Here is a 20,176-nt window from a genome sequence, read left to right as displayed (position 1 = left end):
TCCCTGGATCTTACCCTTATCAGGGAATTGTCCAAGTAAGGGATAACTAAAATTCACTTCCTTCGAAGGAATATCATCATTTCGGCCATTACCTTGGTAAAGACCCGGGGTGCCGTGGACCATCCATACGGCAGCGTCTGAACTGATAGTGACAGTTCTGTACCATAAACCTGAGGTACCCTTGGTGAGAAGGGTAAATTTGGACATGAAGGTAAGCATCCTTGATGTCCCGAGACATCATGTAGTCCCCTTCTTCCAGGTTCGCAATCACTGCTCTGAGTGACTCAATCTTGAATTTGAACCTCTGTATGTAAGTGTTCAAAGATTTTAGATTTAGAATCGGTCTCACCGAGCCGTCCGGCTTCGGTACCACAACAGTGTGGAATAATACCCCGTTCCCTGTTGCAGGAGGGGGTATCTTGATTATCACCTGCTGGGAATACAGCTTGTGAATGGCTTCCAAAACTGTCTCCCTGTCAGAAGGAGACATCGGTAAAGCCGACTTTAGGAAACGGCGAGGGGGAGACGTCTCGAATTCTAATTTGTACCCCTGAGATATCACCTGAAGGATCCAGGGGTCTACTTGCGAGTGAGCCCACTGCGCGCTGAAATTCATTGAGACGGGCCCCCCACCGTGCCTGATTCTGCTTGTAAAGCCCCAGCGTATACTGAGGGCTTGGCAGAGGCGGGAGAGGGTTTCTGTTCCTGGGAACTGGCTGATTTCTGCAGCCTTTTTCCTCTCCCTCTGTCACGGGGCAGAAATGAGGAACCTTGTCCACGAAAAGACTGCGCCTGATAATACGGCGTCTTCTCATGTTGAGAGGCGACCTGGGGTACAAACGTGGAATTCCCAGCTGTTGCCGTGGCCACCAGGTCTGAAAGACCGACCCCAAATAACTCCTCCCCTTAATAAAGCAATACTTCCAAATGCCGTTTGGAATACGCATCACCTGACCACTGACGTGTCCATAACCCTCTACTGGTAGAAATGGACAACGCGCTTAGACTTGATGCCAGTCGGCAAATATTCCGCTGTGCATCACGCATATATAGAAATGCATCTTTTAAATGCTCTATAGGCAAAAATATACTGTCCCTATCTAGGGTATCAATATTTTCAGTCAGGGAATCCGACCACGCCAACCCAGCACTGCACATCCAGGCTGAGGCGATTGCTGGTCGCAGTATAACACCAGTATGTGTGTAAATACCTTTTAGGATACCCTCCTGCTTTCTATCAGCAGGATCCTTAAGGGCGGCCATCTCAGGCGAAGGTAGAGCCCTTACAAGCGTGTGAGCGCTTTATCCACCCTAGGGGGTGTTTCCCAACGCACCCTAACCTCTGGCGGGAAAGGATATAATGCCAATAACATTTTAGAAATTATCAGTTGTTATCGGGGGAAACCCACGTATCATCACACACCTCATTTAATTTCTCAGATTCAGGAAAACTACAGGTAGTTTTTCCTCACCGAACATAATACCCCTTTTTTGGTGGTACTCGTATTATCAGAAATGTGTAAAACATTTTTCATTGCCTCAATCATGTAACGTGTGGCCCTACTGGAAGTCACATTCGTCTCTTCACCGTCGACACTGGAGTCAGTATCCATGTCGGCGTCTATATCTGCCACCTGAGGTAACGGGCGCTTTAGAGCCCCTGACGGCCTATGAGACGTCTGGACAGGCACAAGCTGAGTAGCCGGCTGTCTCATGTCAACCACTGTCTTTTATACAGAGCTGACACTGTCACGTAATTCCTTCCAACAGTTCATCCACTCAGGTGTCGACCCCCTAGGGGGTAACATCACTATTACAGGCAATCTGCTCCATCTCCACATCATTTTTCTCCTCATACATGTCGACACAAAAGTACCGACATACAGCACACACACAGGGAATGCTCTGATAGAGGACAGGACCCCACTAGCCCTTTGGGGAGACAGAGGGAGAGTTTGCCAGCACACACCAGAGCGCTATATATATACAGGGATAACCTTATATAAGTGTTTTTCCCCTTATAGCTGCTGTATAGTTAATACTGCGCCTAATTAGTGCCCCCCTCTCTTTTTTAACCCTTTCTGTAGTGTAGTGACTGCAGGGGAGAGCCAGGGAGCTTCCCTCCAACGGAGCTGTGAGGGAAAATGGCGCCAGTGTGCTGAGGAGATAGGCTCCGCCCCTTTTTCGCGGACTTTTCTCCTGCTTTTTTATGGATTCTGGCAGGGGTTAAATGCATCCATATAGCCCAGGAGCTATATGTGATGCATTTTTTTTGCCATCCAAGGTGTTTTTATTGCGTCTCAGGGCGCCCCCCCCCAGCGCCCTGCACCCTCAGTGACCGGAGTGTGAAGTGTGCTGAGAGCAATGGCGCACAGCTGCAGTGCTGTGCGCTATCTTGTTGAAGACAGGACGTCTTCTGCCGCCGATTTTCCGGACCTCTTCTGCCTTCTGGCTCTGTAAGGGGGCCGGCGGCGCGGCTCTGGGACCCATCCAAGCTGGGCCTGTGATCGTCCCTCTGGAGCTAATGTCCAGTAGCCTAAGAAGCCCAATCCACTCTGCACGCAGGTGAGTTCGCTTCTTCTCCCCTTAGTCCCACGATGCAGTGAGCCTGTTGCCAGCAGGTCTCACTGAAAATATCAAACCTAAACTAAAACTTTCACTAAGAAGCTCAGGAGAGCCCCTAGTGTGCACCCTTCTCGTTCGGGCACAGAGATCTAACTGAGGCTTGGAGGAGGGTCATAGGGGGAGGAGCCAGTGCACACCAGATAGTCCTAAAGCTTTCTTTAGATGTGCCCAGTCTCCTGCGGAGCCGCTATTCCCCATGGTCCTTACGGAGTCCCCAGCATCCACTTAGGACGTTAGAGAAAATTACATTACTGAGTTAACAATGGTAGTGCAGCTGTATTACATCTGACCCAGTGTCACAGCTCATGGAGCGGATCATTATTTGGCTTGTTGGGAAACTGATCTGGAGTAGAACTAATATCAGCCGCTGAGGGAAGTTATATCAAACCTTCTAAAGAGGACAGGGGAGAAGTTGTCCATAGTAACTAATCAGCTTCTACATAACATTTCAGAGACTGTATTTGTTAAATGATGGCTAGAAGCTCATTAGGTGCTATGAGTAACTTCTCCACGTGTCCTTTATAGAAACTTTGATACATCTCGCCCAAAGTGTGTATATGTGGCCATCTTCCAATCTCATAAATAGGTCCCACTTACAGCAGAAGTGATCCAGCCTCTCTGCCAAAGTGGATGAACAGCTACAGCGGTCTGCAGTATACTGTGACTCCCTAATGTAGGCCTTACAAATCTTCTCTTGACAAATAATTTATTTTAGGCAAAAGGTCAGCTAGCAAGAGATGGACATAATACCATTTTGTGATGAGCGACTAGGAGGGATAGCAAAGCAATGCATCCAACGTAAGAAACACAGCAGGTATAAAATACTATGCTGGATATCATTGGCAGAGACAAATTAACTTTTTTTTTGTAACTCTCTAGGCCATTTTTGGTGTTGCAATACTTTCGAACCGTATTCTACTAGGTATTTTAAATGTCATAGATTTGTGTGTTCTCTAAAACAACCACTCCCATCTTTCACCACCATGACAGTTACAGACAGACATAGAATCAGTTATAAAGTGGTAAGCTGTCACTTTCCACCAATTGGTTACTAGACTTACCTCTGTGACATTGTTTCGCTGAAAGGGAAGCGTGTCCACAGCAATCTGTGCAGGGACTCCAGACAGCGTACTGGAAGTCAACCCAATCTGACTTTTAACAGTTACAGATCTACTCCTTTGTCCAGGTGTGATTCCATCTTTGTTTCCCTGATGACTTGGGGTGAGTGGTCGAGACGAAATACTGTTTGGAGTTACAGGTCTGCCCAGTGGGGTGACAGGTGTCTGAAGTTTACCTGTCTGTGAGTTTGGAGTCTGAGGCCTATTGTTTGCTGGGTTTGAACCATGTGTTCTGCTGTTCGCTTGAGGAGGCGACTTGCTCCCTTTAAGGTGAAGCTGTAAGTTTGCTGAGGTTTGATTTGGCACTTGTGGTTTTGTGTTCTGTACAGTTGATCCATGATAAGTTCCTTGAGGATCACTTGCAACTGTTCCAGCTCCGAGTTGGTTTCCTGGACTCCGTGACATACTTGCTTCTGCCATAAGTGCCAAGTCTTTTTCAATATCTGCAACACCAAAATAGATTTTTATAGATGCAATGAATATCCTTTGAAATCTACTCTAAGAAGTTTACTATTTATGCATTTTCATTCCTTATGTGTCACATTTTAAAGGCTGTATTTCCCACAGATCAAGACTTTGTAGTCTGTGCCACAAACCTCTGAGGGCTGGTTAAACATGAACTTTCTGGTGGTACTGACTTTAAAAAGGCTAAAGGAACAAATTCAGTCTATAACAGCAGTCCATATTAATTGACATCATATGACAATAAACAATACAACACTTGGATAGAATTCTACAGTTATTTTCCACACAATTGTTGCCAAGCCAATAGGCTTTACAATCACACAACCAGGGCAATTAGACAATGTCTCCATTAGCAGCTTGTTATAATCTTGTACACTGCAATATCTATGACAGTGGTTTCCAAACTTTTTTCAATCACGGCGCTCTAGAATATCTGAATTATTTTCACGGCACCCCTAGGCCAAAAATTTCTTATTGAGAAATTTAGAAAGAAATATTACATTAAGTAGATCGCGTTTATATGTCATCCTTAGGGTCAGTTGTGTGGTGAGGGACAAGATTTGCTTCTGTTTGGCCACATATTTTATGACTGGCAGCCACCAGCACTGGTTTTGCCTATTATATTGACCATGAATAATTTGAATTGGTCCTGGACCACCAACTCAGGGCACCTCTGCTAGTGTCCCGAGGCACCACAGGGAGCCACGGCACACAGTTTGGGAACCTCTGATCTATGACAATGTTTCAATAATGTTTCTAGAAGTGTAATTTTAAAATAGTAGAATTATTCGAGTTGTGTCAATATTCAAATGAAAAGAGAAAACTAAGTTAGACATTAAAATCAAACCTATGTACCCAGGGCCTGATTCAGAGATGGTATACATACATCTCTGATGGTGGGGCAGCTGCACATGTGCAGGAACCACAACTTGCAGCCTTATTGATTGGCTGCAGGCGCCTGGGGGCAGAGGGTGGGTAGAGCTGGCCAGTGATCCCAAAAAACGGGGCTACACGTCCCCATTTTCTGGAAAGGCCAGGCTAGGGTCTACGCCTTTGGATGCAGATTTCCTAGGCAAAGTAGCATGAACAGCCCGGCCATCCTGTGTAACCTGAGGGTTACTTAGATGGCTGATGTTCACGCAAGTGATTGATGCTGAGTCTTCGGATGCAGCAGTAAATCACACAAGCATGCAGGAGGCATCTATTAATCAAGGCACCACCTGTTGCTATTGCATATTTTCGGATAGCAGCTGCATCTGCCGTACAAGCTGTATCCATCTCTGCATCAGGCCACTACAGTACGCCCAGTAAAAAGGTCTCCAATGCCAAGACTCCAAAAATAATGTAAGCGAAAGGAAATTATTATGAAGCTCTGTGGGAACCTTTGAGCTATGTAAAGAAAATGCTGTAGCACGCTAATTAACAATTCTCAGACGTCTTTTTTCAACACCAAGTTCTTAATTTGATGCATTACCTATATAATGTAACTGTATTAATCCATGGCTTGATGCATACAGTCAGAGCAAGTCATGCTGTACACAGTCACCTCTACACTGTGTGCTGTGTGATAAGTAGATTTTAAATGTAGGTCTAAGTGCTGAAACACACTACCCGGCTTTTGCCGGCCGGGAAAAAGCCGGACGGCTTTTTCCCGTGCCGGCATTGTAGTTAACAGTGTGAGGGCTAGGGTCCCTTCACACTGCACGGCCCCGGCCCGGCTGCCGGGTTGCAGCCGGGTCTCACCACTGGAAGGTCCGGCGGCCGGGCGGCCGCCGGGCCGTCTTTGGAGCCAGTAAACCATGTGTGTGAAGGGAAGCTTTCACACACAACGTTTTTTTCTGAAGCCGTGTCTGATGCTGCGCATGCGCACAGCATCACACACGGCTCAAAGCCGTCATGTGTGACAGACACTGCCGGTTTCTCCCGGATGGCAAAAAGCCGGACAAAGTTTGTCCGGCTTTTTGCCATGGGAAAAACCGGAGTGTGTGTTACAGCCCTATAGCTTCAAGCCACAGCAAGATTTGATAATGAAAAGCCAACAATGCATATAAAACACAAATATTTACAGATAAAACAGTTTTGTGTATTGATAATATTAAAAAATAAATACAAAATGGTACATTTTCATGTGGCTTTCATGGTGACGAGTGCTTTAGATTAGATCAGCCAAATCCTAAATGTACATACAGCCAATTCAAGCATTTAAATGTTAACAAAAAACACAGACAAGTGATGTGAGAATTCTGTCAAACTCGCCGTGGAACGGAAGACCGTGGTGCAGAATTGGATTATCCATTATGCACTCTAGGCTTCTAGGAAAGGGCCCGTATTATACTTAATCTATGACTCCAAGGGGTCATAATCCAGCTGTCCCAGTGTAATTTGCATCTCTTTTTTTTTTTTAAGTTTTATTTTTATTTACTTTATTTTTGAATATTAACAGATAAACAACAGTATAATAAATGAATGGTGTGAGTATCTGTATAGCCAGCTAGGAAAGATATCCCTATCTTTAACAACCTCTGACATTATTACTTATCAAAGACTAAGGTGGCAAAGCTAGAACATAATCCTCCAGGCTGGAGGCAAAGATAGGATCATTCATATTTGTTTGTACCATGTGTTGGAATTATACTTACAGCTGCTCTATTTCTATTCCCTTCTCCCTCTTTATATGGTTTACAGAAGCCCCTGCTATACATTTTAAACTGATGTTTAGTTAAATCGGAGTTCTGAGATCTATATAAATTTATGAAGCATTTGTTCTACAGCCTTGTGCTATTATATGGTAAGCGGTCTGGCCATACAATCCACAATGGGAGCATCTAGAGCCCATAAATACTTGTACTATCTAATGAAAAAATAAGAAGTGAGGGTTAAACCAGGATTAAGTCTGAACGGCCATGACATGCCTGCATTTGGCCGACCACTCCCATTACCACCCCCAAAACCTGTCTTCCTGTCACTCACTTTGCGACTAATTCCTTGGTGCGATAGCACTTGCAGTTTACTCGCTGCACATGAACACTGTGGCTCAGATGCATCGACCAATGTGCATACAATAGCCGCTTTGCAAACACATCTGAATGAGCCTCTGAGTGCGTCAGTTGGCCATAAGCCTGCCTAATTGTTCAAGACCATGCTAAGCAGTCACTAAGTAAACTGCAGTCTAGACCGAAGCAAGTGAGATTGGATTCTGGGTGGAGTTCCTCTTCAATGCTTCTAACTTACATATTCAACAAAGGAGATAGAATGTTGAGCCAGAAGGAGCAACAATGTTGTATCCAGCGTAATGGAAAACAATCTCCAAAATAAATATCTACTGTAGTTTAGTTTAGTTGCCAGTGTGACATGGCTCTAAAGAGCAGCGCACGTGGCTCATTGCAATTCTGGGGCTTTGCAAAACCCGGCAAGGTTTAAAATGAAGTTTACTGATTTCCAGTCATGCAGGGTGATAAATAAAAAATAATCTCGATGTCTGCATAAATAAATATTTTAATAGCAAACCCGCCAGACTTGTAGAGGACTTCTCACATTCCAAAGCACCGATGAGCGGTCTTGAGGCATTACAAGCCCCCCACCCGTGTGTCAGAAGTGCGGAATTTCAGTCGTAACCAGCCCTTAGTGAGATAGCGGGGTTGGGGAGTGTACAGTAGATCACATGCATTGAATCGACTATAAAAATGTGTCTGGAAATCTAGTTTAACAGCATAGGGATTAAAGATGTCAGGAATCTGGAAAAGAGATGACATAATTCTAAAAATCACACAGAGCATAAAGCAAGAAGAAAACTAAATGCACATAACAGAATTGGTTTAAACAAAATATATTTGCAAAGTTAAATGTCAATTGTATTCCAAACTGAATATTTTTTGTTAAGCTCTGGGATTCAGGGGAGAAAACACAGCACAATGGGTGAGGCTAGGGTTGCTCAGCCAAAAGGGACTATTGCACTGTTATAGTACGTACAAAATGCAGACACAGAAAACATGAGTAACATTTAATATAATCATCTCATATTAATTAAATAGTGAAATGCCAAAAATGAAAACAATATGTCATCCTGACCAATACATAACCTTAAAGACAAACTTTTCATATATGAAACCTGAAGGTAAAATACACACTTCTAGCTCCATCTTAAATTCAGTAATATGATGGATTCCATTTCCTCCATGCACAAACATCAAGAGGTATTCTCAGGGGCGTAAGTTCAAACCAGACGCCCAGAGGTGAATTAGACAATGGTGTGCAGCCCCATATGCGCACACACACAGCCACATACAAACATAGCCACATATACAAAGTCACATATACACAAACAGCCACCCACTTATACACAGACACACAAACAGCTACATATACAGACAGCCTCCTTACCTATAGCAGATATAAATGAAAGGCATCGTCCAAGGGTGTGGCGGCAGGAGAAAGCTGGTGGGCTGTGGGAGATGGGCAACATTCCCAGCACTGAGATTCTATAATGATGCTGCTGTGCACTGCCACTGCAGCGCTGTTCATACACTTAGTGGCTGGTGCACAGGGACTGGAGGGAGCTCACCAGAGGCAATGGAGAAGGTTGAAGAGCCCCTTTCAGAACTGGCGTCAACTCCATTGTCTCCAGTACTTCTGCCACTGCACACACATCCCCATACACACACATAGCCCCATATACACACACACAGCGCCCCATATGCACACAAACAGCCCCATACGTGCACACACACAGCCCCATATACACACACACAGCCCCATGGGGTTCATTCCAAGTTGTTCGCTCGTTGACGATTTTCGCTATGCTGCGATTTGTTGCTAATTGCGCATGCGCAAGGCACGCAGGCGCATGTGCTTAGTTATTTAACTAAAAACGTAGCAGTTTTGCTGTGGATCCTGCGGCGCTTTTCAGTCGCTCTGCTGATCGGTGAGTGATTGACAGGAAAGGGGCGTTTCTGGGTGGTAACTGAGCGTTTTCCGGGAGTGTGCTAAAAAACGCAGGCGTTTCAGGTAAAAACGCGGGAGTGTCTGGAGAAACAGGGGAGTGGCTGGCCGAACGCAGGGCGTGTTTGTGACGTCAAACCAGGAACTAAACGGACCGAGCTGATCGCAATCTAGGAGTAGGTCTGGAGCTACTCAGAAACTGCAAAGAATTATTTAGTAGCAATTCTGCTAATCTTTCGTTCGCTATTCTGCTAAGCTAAGATACATTCCCAGAGGGCGGCGGCCTAGCGTGTGCAATGCTGCTAAAAGCAGCTAGCGAGCGAACAACTCGGAATGAGGGCCCATATACACACACAGCCCCATACACATGCACACAGCCCCATACGGGAGCACGCACACAGCCCCATATACACACTGGGCACACTGTACACACACACACACACAGTCCCATATACATACTGTACACATACACAGCCCTATATATATATATATATATATATATATATATTTATATATAACCCTGTACATATATATATATATATATATATATATATATATATACATATATATTTTATACATATTTTTCAGAAAAAATACCTTTATTATGTGTGTTTGTGTGTGTGTATATATATATATATATATATATATATATATATACACATACACACACACACACACTTAGATACCCAAACATTGCAATCTCCGCTGCCACTCCTCACCTGAAAGCTGCTGTCAAACAGACTCCAGGACAGCAGGGAGCAGACAGAGGGGGTCATTCCGCATTAATCGCTCGGTAGCAGTTTTTAGCAGCCGTGTAAATGCATCGTCACCCCCCACCAGGGAGTGTATTTTCGCTTTGCAGAAGTGCGAACGCCTGTGCAGCAGAGCGCCTGCAAAAACATTTTTTGCAAAACAAGACCAGCCCTGGACTTACTCTTCGTGTGCGTTGATTCTAACGTAGGAGGGTTGGCTTTTGTCGTCACACATTCGCCCAGCCATCGCCCAGCCACGCCTGCGTTTTCCCCAGCACGCCTGCGTTTTTCAAAACACTCCCTGAAAACAGTCAGTTGACACCCAGAAACGCCCCCTTCCTGTCAATCTTCTTGTGTTGTGCCGTGCGACTTAAAGCTTCGCTAGAACCTGTGCAAAACCACAAAGGTCTTTGTACCCGTACGCCATGCGTGCGCATTGCGGTGCATACGGGTGCGCAGAAATGCTGATTTTTAGCCTGATCGCTGCGCTGCGAACAACGGCAGCTAGCGATCAACTCGGAATGATCTCCAGAGTGCGGACTGCAGGGTACTTCCCGCCCGGCATGAGCCACTCTGAGTATGGGGAGGAGAGCAGAGCTACATGGAGACGGGATGCAGGACTGTCAGGAGGCGGGGGCATTGTCTGACACTCATGGGCGGCAAACCCCGCCTCCTGCTTGCTGAGATTCTGGGGTGACGCTGCGGCTGCACGGGATCACTGCTTGCGCACAGAGGCTGTACTCGCCACTTGGAGATAACTGGAGGCAATGGAGACGGTCAGGCTGGGTGTCCCCTTCAGCGCTGGAGCCGGCGGGGACCGACTCCATTGACTCCGGAACTTCCGCCACTGGGTATTCTCATTTCTCCAGCTGTCCCAATTTAGGCAGGGCAGTTGCAATTTGAGGGGATTGTCCCGATTCAAGTAAATTTGAGATGTACGTGTTGATGTTGGATGACATTTAATACCATGTAAGGGATGTTTTTGTGGAGGAAAGGGGGTGAACTAGCACTTTAGAAGAGCTGAGCCCACCCACTGCAATGTGAATGCACACCTTGATGGCTAGTGCCTACAACTCTTTCAAACATGTCCAGATGCAAGGGTATCCTCTTAGAGACATGAAAAAAATAAGGATAATATTCCCAGGCTGCATTAACAGTAAGCAACATACAGTATGGCTCCATAGTTAATGTTGAAACCAAAATGCCAACTAAGGGTCTAAGGGTATCCTCAGCAGAGCCATAACTAGACATTTAGCATTCTGGATAATAGCATTGGCATTGTCCCCAGCCAATCTTTCTTTCTGTATTTTGTACCATTTTCTCTCCTCCCTTCACTCCCTTACTGTATATATATTTTTCCATATTGTGCTTTTTATCCTCTCCTCCCCAACATATATATTGAGAATATTGAGGCCATTTTCCCTGCTCTAGTGCATCTGCTGAAGTCCTGTGTTTGGAGCTGGACACATAGCTACTCAAAAATCCTGCCAGGCAACCTTTGCAGCTTCCAACCAGACCAACTTGTCCGGACAAGCCTTTTTAAGGAGCATGTGAAGAGGAGTAGCTTTAGTAGCAAAATTTGCCATGAAGCGGTACTATTATCCTACTAGATACAGGAAATTTCTCAGCTGAGTCTTCTGAGCAGGTTTAGACCAGTCTCTTGCAGCCTCCACTTTATCCACTTGGGGTTTGACTTCACCTTATCCTACCACGTACCTAAAGTACTTGGCTTCTCACACTTCTCAGGACTGGCAATCAGACCCACCAACAATGAATAATGCAAACACCACCTCCACCTTGGATATATGTGACTCCCAGTCCTGGGAGTGGATGACTACATTGTCTAAATAAGCCGAGCTGCATACTCCTGTTGCGGCTTCAAGAGCTGGTTCAAGGCCCTTTGAGAGGTTGCGGAAACCCTGTAAGTCCCCAAATCAGTACCTTATACTGAAATAATATATCCTTGATGAAAAAGCCTTTCTTAGCCTTGGAAGATGGCTTTAGAGAATCTGCCAGTAAACTTTTGTAATTTTCACACTAGGCTGTTTTAGCAGCACCATGCTAAAACAGCCTGCTCACTGTAACACCCACACTAATGATACCAGTCGGGAACTCTTTGGGGATACGTATCTGGGTGCAGTACAGGAGTAAAAGTATCTTTTTATCTGTAAAAATAGTTCAGCATAGGGGCGTACCCATACTCACGCTGCATGTTGTTGTACTATTCACATCAAGGTTTCTTTTCTTCGCTCTTTTCAGGAGAACTGAGACCAGTGCTAAAAAAGTCTGACGCAAAGCCTCCTGCCGACACGTTTTGAGAGTTGTCCTCCCTTTTTCAAGGCATGGATTTGAAAAAGAGATGACAACTCTTGAAACGCGTGCAACCTGAGTACAGGTACGCCCCCTATGCTGAACTACTTTTAAAGATAAAAAGATACCTTTATGGGCACATACTAATATTGTCTAGTGTAAGTAAAGGTATGCTCACACATCTACTGTACATATTATGAAGCATATGTCTGGTGAAAGAGAAGCCTTTATGTGACTACTGCACACATTATTTGTGTACGTTTAGGTACGCTGAAAAGTGGTTACTAGCTTTAGATTAAATAAATACCACATGCATTTTCTTCCTTGATGTGATTGTGGATGAACCTACTAAAACCGTTTACTATTTCATTTTCTATATGCTTCCAATCTGGAGAAACAAGATTGAGGGACAAAGACCCATCCAGAGGCCGCATAACATACCAATAAGGATAAGTATTTGAATTTATCTACCTCTGGAAAACACACCTGGTTTTTAATAGACAACTGCGCCCCCATATATATAAGTGAACACCTCCTTTTTTCACATTATTCTATTGTGAATAATAATCTGCGGCAAATGCAGTAAGGCACCTTCCCCGAAGCGTAGCGACTGAAGCGAGGCCGCGAGTGTACACGTTCCCACATATGGTGAAACATACAAAATGACACCAAAAATACAAAAAAAAACCAACTTTGACCTTTTGACCCTGTCGACCATTTAAGGTCAACCTATTGACTGTCTATCTTTTTACTGTAGAGCTAATGAACTACAACCGGTTATTCTATTTGCCCTTACAGAAATGTAATACAATCATGTTGAAAACAGTTCTTATACAAACAATATACTGTCTAAAATTATAAGATGCACAACTACATAAAAAAAAAATTTCAATTAAGAACAAAAAATACCAATAGTTTTATAAATGATATCTGAAAATTTGCATCACAAAGGAAAACAAAAATGGCTACAGAAAAAGGGAAAAAGCGAATGACATTATCTTTCTAACTTTGCGGCTTCAAAACAACTTTTACAAAATACAATTTTTCTTCTACCTCAGAAGTTTTTTCAAAATGAGAACTAGTTTAACTTCATGATGTTTTGTATAAACAACAAGAACAGATACTTTAACTTATAAGGCATTTTATAAAGCTTGATAATCATCTTGGCTTAATTGGAAATTTGACAATATCCTATTTACAGTCTGCTCACCCTAGTATACTACAGCCACCTCCTTGGTTGATTGCTGTTCATCATTCTTTAATATTATACTGTATCTAGGTTTTCCAGGTGTCCTGCTTTTCCCAGTTTTTGCTAGTGAACATCTTTCACTTGAAATTATTTTCCTAATATCCCAACCCTTCATGCCTCTGAATAAATATTATTCATGAGAATCTTCACCTATAAATAATTTACTGCCGTTCAAATCCAAAAGAAAGCAATGGCATTTATTGACTAAACAAACTTCATGTTTAATTAAGTGTGATGTTTTTCTTAAAAATAATGGCCAGACACAGGATTCTATGTATCAAATGGAAAAGATCTCTAAATCTGTAGAAAACAACTTTTTTCGCCAGGTTGGCATTCTTTCAATTTCTTATTGCCCGCAACCTGAGACGGCCTTTACCAGGTGTTGCCGGATGTGGCCATTGCTGGTGCTATTATTCAAAGCATATATTGTCCATAATGTGGTAGAAATGGGCAGCACGAAGGTGTAATGGTTAGCATTACTGCCTCACAGCACTGAGGTCACGGGTTCGAGTCCCACCATGGCCTTAACTGTGTGGAGTTTATATATTCTTACCGTTGGGCTTCCTCCAGGTAATCCAATTTCCTCCCACAATCCAAAAATTTACTGGTAGGTTAATTGGCTACCAACAAAAATAAAAATTAATCCTAGCATGAATGTGTGTAAGGAATATACAGTGCATCCGGAAAGTATTCACAGCGCTTCACTTTTTCCACATTTTGTTATATTACAGAATTATTACAAAATGGAATAAATTCATTTTCCCACCCCAAATTCTACACGCAATACCCCATAATGACAACATGAAATAATTTTTTTTTCGATTTTTGCAAATTTATTAAAAATAAAAAACTAAGAAATCACATGTGCATAAGTATTCACAGCCTTTGCTCAATACTTTTTTGATGCACCTTTGGCAGCAATTACAGCGTCAAGTCTTTTTTAATATGATGCCACAAGCTTGCCACACCTATCTTTGGCCAGTTTCGCCCATTTCTCTTTGCAGCACCTCTCAAGCTCCATCAGGTTGGATGGGAAGCGTTGGTGCACAGCCATTTTCAGATCTCTCCAGAGATGTTCAATCGGATTCAAGTCTGGGCTCTGGCTGGGCCACTCAAGGATATTCACAGAGTTGTCCTGAAGCCACTCCTTTGATATCTTGGCTGTGTGCTTAGGGTCATTGTCCTGCTGAAAGATGAACCGTCGCCCCAGTCTGAGGTCAAGAGTGCTCTGGAACAGGTTTTCATCCAGGATGTCTCTGTACATTGATGCATTCATCTTTCTCACTATCCTGACTAGTCTCCCAGTTCCTGCTGCTGAAAAACATCCCCACAGCATGATGCTGCCACCACCAAGCTTCACTGTAGGGATGGTATTGGCCTGGTGATAAGCAGTGCTTGGTTTCCTCCAAACATGACGCCTGGTATCCACGCCAAAGAGTTCAATCTTTGTCTCTTCAGACCAGAGTATTTTGTTTCTTATGGTCTGAGAGTCCTACAAGTGCATTTCGGCAAACTCCAAGCGGGCTGCAATATGCTTTTTACTAAGAAGTGGCTTCCGTCTGCCATACAGGCATGATTGTTGGATTGCTGCAGAGATGGTTGTCCTTCTGGAAGGTTCTTCTCTCTCCACAGAGATTATCTGTAGCTCTGACAGAATGACCATCAGGTTCTTGGTCACCTCCCTGACTAGGGCCCTTCTCCCCCGATCGCTCAGTTTAGATGGCCGGCCAGATCTAGGAAGAGTCCTGGTGGTTCCGACCTTCTTCCATTTACTGATAATGCCATTGTGCTCATTGGGACCTTCAAAGCAGCAGATATTTTTCTGTACCCTTCCCCAGATTTGTGCCTAGAGACACTCCTGTTTCGGAGGTCTGCAGACAATTCCTTTGACTTCATGCTTGGTTTGTGTTCAGACATGAACTGTCAAGTGTGGGACTTCATATAGACAGGTGTGTGCTTTTCCAAATCATGTCCAATCAACTAAATTTACCACAGGTGGACTCCAATTAAGCTGTAGGAACATCTCAAGGATGAGCAGTGGAAACAGGATGCACCTGAGCTCAATTTTGAGCTTCATGGCAAAGGCTGTGAATACTTACAGTATATATATGTAATTTCCTAGTTTTTTTATTTTTAATAAATTTGCAAAGGAAATCTCAAAAAAACTTTTTTCACGTTGTCATTATGGGGTATTGTGTGTAGAATTTTGAAAGAAAAAATGAATTTATTCCATTTTGGAATAAGGCTGTAACATAACAAAATGTGGAAAAAGTGAAGCCCTGTGAATACTTTCTGTATGCACTGTAGATTGTAAACTCCACTGATCAGGTACTAATGTGAATGGCCAAATATTCGCTGTAAAGCGCTGCGTAATAAGTGTGCAATATATAAATAACTGATAATATATAAATAAATAAAATGAAAAAAGCTTTATTATTTAAAATAAAAATCTTTTGCAAAATGAAATTTTTGTTTTGCCTCTATGTTTTAAATTTTCTTTTACACGAATGCCGGATTCCAGGGGTTATATTTACTAAAGATTTTTTATATATTTTAAATCGATAAAAATGGACCTTTAGTAAATATACAGTACCATCTAGTGCAGTGTTTCCCAACCACGGTCCTCAAGGCACACCAACAGTGCAGGTTTTAGTGATATCCAGGCTTTAGCACAGGTGACTTAATTAGTAGCTCTGTTATTTTGATTAAACCATCTGTGCTGAAGCCTGGATATCACTAAAACCTGCACTGTTGGTGTGCCTTGAGGACCGCGGTTGGGAATGCCTGATCTAGTGCATTGTGCATGAAAAGTCCCAGTAATAAAAAAAAAAAAAAAAAATCTGTCTTTTTAGGGCAGTTTGATAAATTGGCACAAATATTATTAGAGATTTGTGAGACTTGCATTAGCCTGTGAGAGAGAACAAATTGGTGCAACATTTACTATAAATGTAAAGTGAGTTTATACAAACATTCAGCAGCTTTAATAATACATCTTCCGTAAGTACTCATAAAACGAATTCTGTCCCTATTTTTTTTGTGTGCAATTTAGCAAATTACTTAAAGTCTGAAAAGAAGCAAGCGGATTTAAAATGGACTCTTCACCATCAGCTGAAAGGTTTTAAAGTGCTGTTGCCCATTCTACTGATAACACAGCTTACATAATGTTACAGAACAGAATGAAGCCCACTTGATAAAATACAGCTGGATGTTTTATTTTGCTCCCCCCTTAACCCAAGACTGGTGAACATTCCCATCCACCTAACACCGTTTCCAGCACATACCAGCTAGATGCTTTTCCATGCTCTGCAGTTCCTTTGCGGTTAAAGCTTCCTTCAGGAGTTTTTGGTTCGATGAGCCCCCACTTCTGGCAGACAAGGCATTTGAGTCCCAGACTGGTTGACGCTAAAGAAGTTCAAAAAGTGAGAGAATATATTTTTACGAACAAATTAAATATGAAAATAGGAAAGCAATAATTTTATGTTCCCTGTACACTTGAGCTTTTTGGCGTTGCTTCCTATTAGAACTGTCTACAGTTATAACCACTTTCAGGAATAGAACGTTAATTCTCTAAAGACATCAGTAAAAAAAAAAAAAAAAAGATGTCTGGCCCACTATAGTGTAGAAGAGTCATCGCATTAACAACATTATCACAATGTACGAGGATTTCCATCATATTATTTCTTGCCAATCAAACCTGTCATCCGTGCAGACAGAGATTTGGGAGTTTGGTTCCCTTAGGAAAAAACTCAACTTTAAACACATTAAACACATTACACATTTTTTTCTTAATCATCTAAGGTTACTCACCTTAGGGCTAATCATCTAAAGTTACTCACCTTAGGGCTAAATTTACACATATTTAGGAGTATTTCATTCGTGGTTCACAAGGGCTGTTATATAACTTAAATGAATATATATGTGAATATAGACATGAGACACTACCAATCACATGACAGGCTTCAGGTGCTCCAGACTGAATAACAATATGGCCAGCAATAGATGTCACAGTGCATATAATAATGTGAGCTAGCCCTTGCCCCCTAGGTGGCTCCATCTTCACCATCAGAAGCAGAGCTCCACCTTGAATTGCACACTAAGGGGCAGATTTATTAAAGTTTGGAGAGATATAAAGTACCGATCAGCACCTCTCGTTACAGGCTGTGTCTGAAAAAAGACAGGAGCTGATTGGCTGCTACTTTATCTTTCTCCAAGCTTCGATAAATCTGCCCCTAACGCTGCTGCTTACCGTAACAGGCTGGAGGAGGTAGTGGCATCCTCTCCTCCAGAGACTGCAATGTTGGTGCATGGCTACAACATCAGAATCTGCTGTATATACAGATTTCTCATTTTCAGGAAATCTACTGTATAATTAGCTGGTGTCTGACCTCATATTTAAATTCCTTCAGTCTTTTATACATAAATAGATAACTACAGCGTGGGCTAATTCACAACACATCCCCCATTTTAAAATGGACAATGGCACACACCGCAAACAGTGTAGATTCAGTAAGTAATGTCCTTAATGCAGGATCAGGAATCCTTTGAAACCTCCTATACATTCAGAGTCAGGAAACAAACATAGCATATCATGTCCCACGGTGAGTGAACTGACAGGATAGCCAACTTACAGTATATCAATTCAATAAATGGAGATAGATCAGCTCTAGGTAATTTATTATCCACATGGTGCCACAATCAATAGATCCTGCACTAAATAATATGCCTGTGGTTTATTCCACGCAGCTCTATAATGTGTGTGAAAGAAGAATTACCACTCTTGTTGCTTGATAAAGTAACAGCTAATTGTGAGTGGGACCCGTGCTGGATGCAATTTGACCCTGTTACTGTAACTGTGCAATGTTCTGCACTCTGGTGCTGGGATGCAATATGACCCTGTTACAGTAACTGTGCAATGTTCTGCACTCTGGTGCTGGATGCAATATGACCCTGTTACAGTAACTGTGCAATGTTCTGCACTCTGGTGCTGGGATGCAATATGACTCTGTTACAGTAACTGTGCAATGTTCTGCACTCTGGTGCTGGATGCAATATGACCCTGTTACAGTAACTGTGCAATGTTCTGCACTCTGGTGCTGGATGCAATATGACTCTGTTACAGTAACTGTGCAATGTTCTGCACTCTGGTGCTGGATGCAATTTGACCCTGTTACTGTAACTGTGCAATGTTCTGCACTCTGGTGCTGGGATGCAATATGACCCTGTTACAGTAACTGTGCAATGTTCTGCACTCTGGTGCTGGATGCAATTTGACCCTGTTACTGTAACTGTGCAATGTTCTGCACTCTGGTGCTGGGATGCAATATGACTCTGTTACAGTAACTGTGCAATGTTCTGCACTCTGGTGCTGGATGCAATATGACCCTGTTACAGTAACTGTGCAATGTTCTGCACTCTGGTGCTGGATGCAATATGACTCTGTTACAGTAACTGTGCAATGTTCTGCACTCTGGTGCTGGATGCAATTTGACCCTGTTACTGTAACTGTGCAATGTTCTGCACTCTGGTGCTGGGATGCAATATGACTCTGTTACAGTAACTGTGCAATGTTCTGCACTCTGGTGCTGGATGCAATATGACTCTGTTACAGTAACTGTGCAATGTTCTGCACTCTGGTGCTGGATGCAATATGACTCTGTTACAGTAACTGTGCAATGTTCTGCACTCTGGTGCTGGGATGCAATATGACTCTGTTACAGTAACTGTGCAATGTTCTGCACTCTGGTGCTGGGATGCAATATGACCCTGTTACAGTAACTGTGCAATGTTCTGCACTCTGGTGCTGGGATGCAATATGACCCTGTTACAGTAACTGTGCAATGTTCTGCACTCTGGTGCTGGATGCAATATGACCCTGTTACAGTAACTGTGCAATGTTCTGCACTCTGGTGCTGGATGCAATTTGACCCTGTTACTGTAACTGTGCAATGTTCTGCACTCTGGTGCTGGGATGCAATATGACCCTGTTACTGTAACTGTGCAATGTTCTGCACTCTGGTGCTGGATGCAATTTGACCCTGTTACTGTAACTGTGCAATGTTCTGCACTCTGGTGCTGGATGCAATTTGACCCTGTTACTGTAACTGTGCAATGTTCTGCACTCTGGTGCTGGGATGCAATATGACTCTGTTACAGTAACTGTGTAATGTTCTGCACTCTGGTGCTGGATGCAATTTGACCCTGTTACTGTAACTGTGCAATGTTCTGCACTCTGGTGCTGGGATGCAATATGACTCTGTTACAGTAACTGTGTAATGTTCTGCACTCTGGTGCTGGATGCAATATGACCCTGTTACTGTAACTGTGCAATGTTCTGCACTCTGGTGCTGGGATGCAATATGACCCTGTTACTGTAACTGTGCAATGTTCTGCACTCTGGTGCTGGATGCAATATGACTCTGTTACAGTAACTGTGCAATGTTCTGCACTCTGGTGCTGGATGCAATTTGACCCTGTTACTGTAACTGTGCAATGTTCTGCACTCTGGTGCTGGGATGCAATATGACCCTGTTACTGTAACTGTGCAATGTTCTGCACTCTGGTGCTGGGATGCAATTTGACCCTGTTACAGTAACTGTGCAATGTTCTGCACTCTGGTGCTGGATGCAATATGACCCTGTTACTGTAACTGTGCAATGTTCTGCACTCTGGTGCTGGGATGCAATTTGACCCTGTTACAGTAACTGTGCAATGTTCTGCAC

General features: G+C 43.2%; 1 protein-coding gene across 5 annotated transcripts in view; it reads right to left on the bottom strand.

Moving 5' to 3' along the window:
• Nucleotides 1-20,176, bottom strand: part of C5H8orf34 (chromosome 5 C8orf34 homolog) — a 603,368-nt gene that overhangs the window by 103,619 nt on the left and 479,573 nt on the right. For all 5 annotated transcript variants that reach the window (XM_063923877.1, XM_063923875.1, XM_063923876.1 and 2 more), the window contains 2 exons: nucleotides 16,739-16,859; nucleotides 3,687-4,186 (listed from right to left, as the gene is read on the bottom strand). In XM_063923877.1, the coding sequence (XP_063779947.1) occupies nucleotides 3,687-4,186; nucleotides 16,739-16,859 (621 nt within the window). The remainder of the gene's footprint in view (nucleotides 1-3,686; nucleotides 4,187-16,738; nucleotides 16,860-20,176) is intronic.

Source organism: Pseudophryne corroboree, chromosome 5 (assembly GCF_028390025.1).
Source record: "Pseudophryne corroboree isolate aPseCor3 chromosome 5, aPseCor3.hap2, whole genome shotgun sequence".
NCBI classification, from domain to species: Eukaryota; Metazoa; Chordata; class Amphibia; order Anura; family Myobatrachidae; genus Pseudophryne; species Pseudophryne corroboree.
The sequence above is the reverse complement of the archived record's forward strand: the minus strand, read 5'-3'. Positions and strand labels throughout refer to the sequence as shown.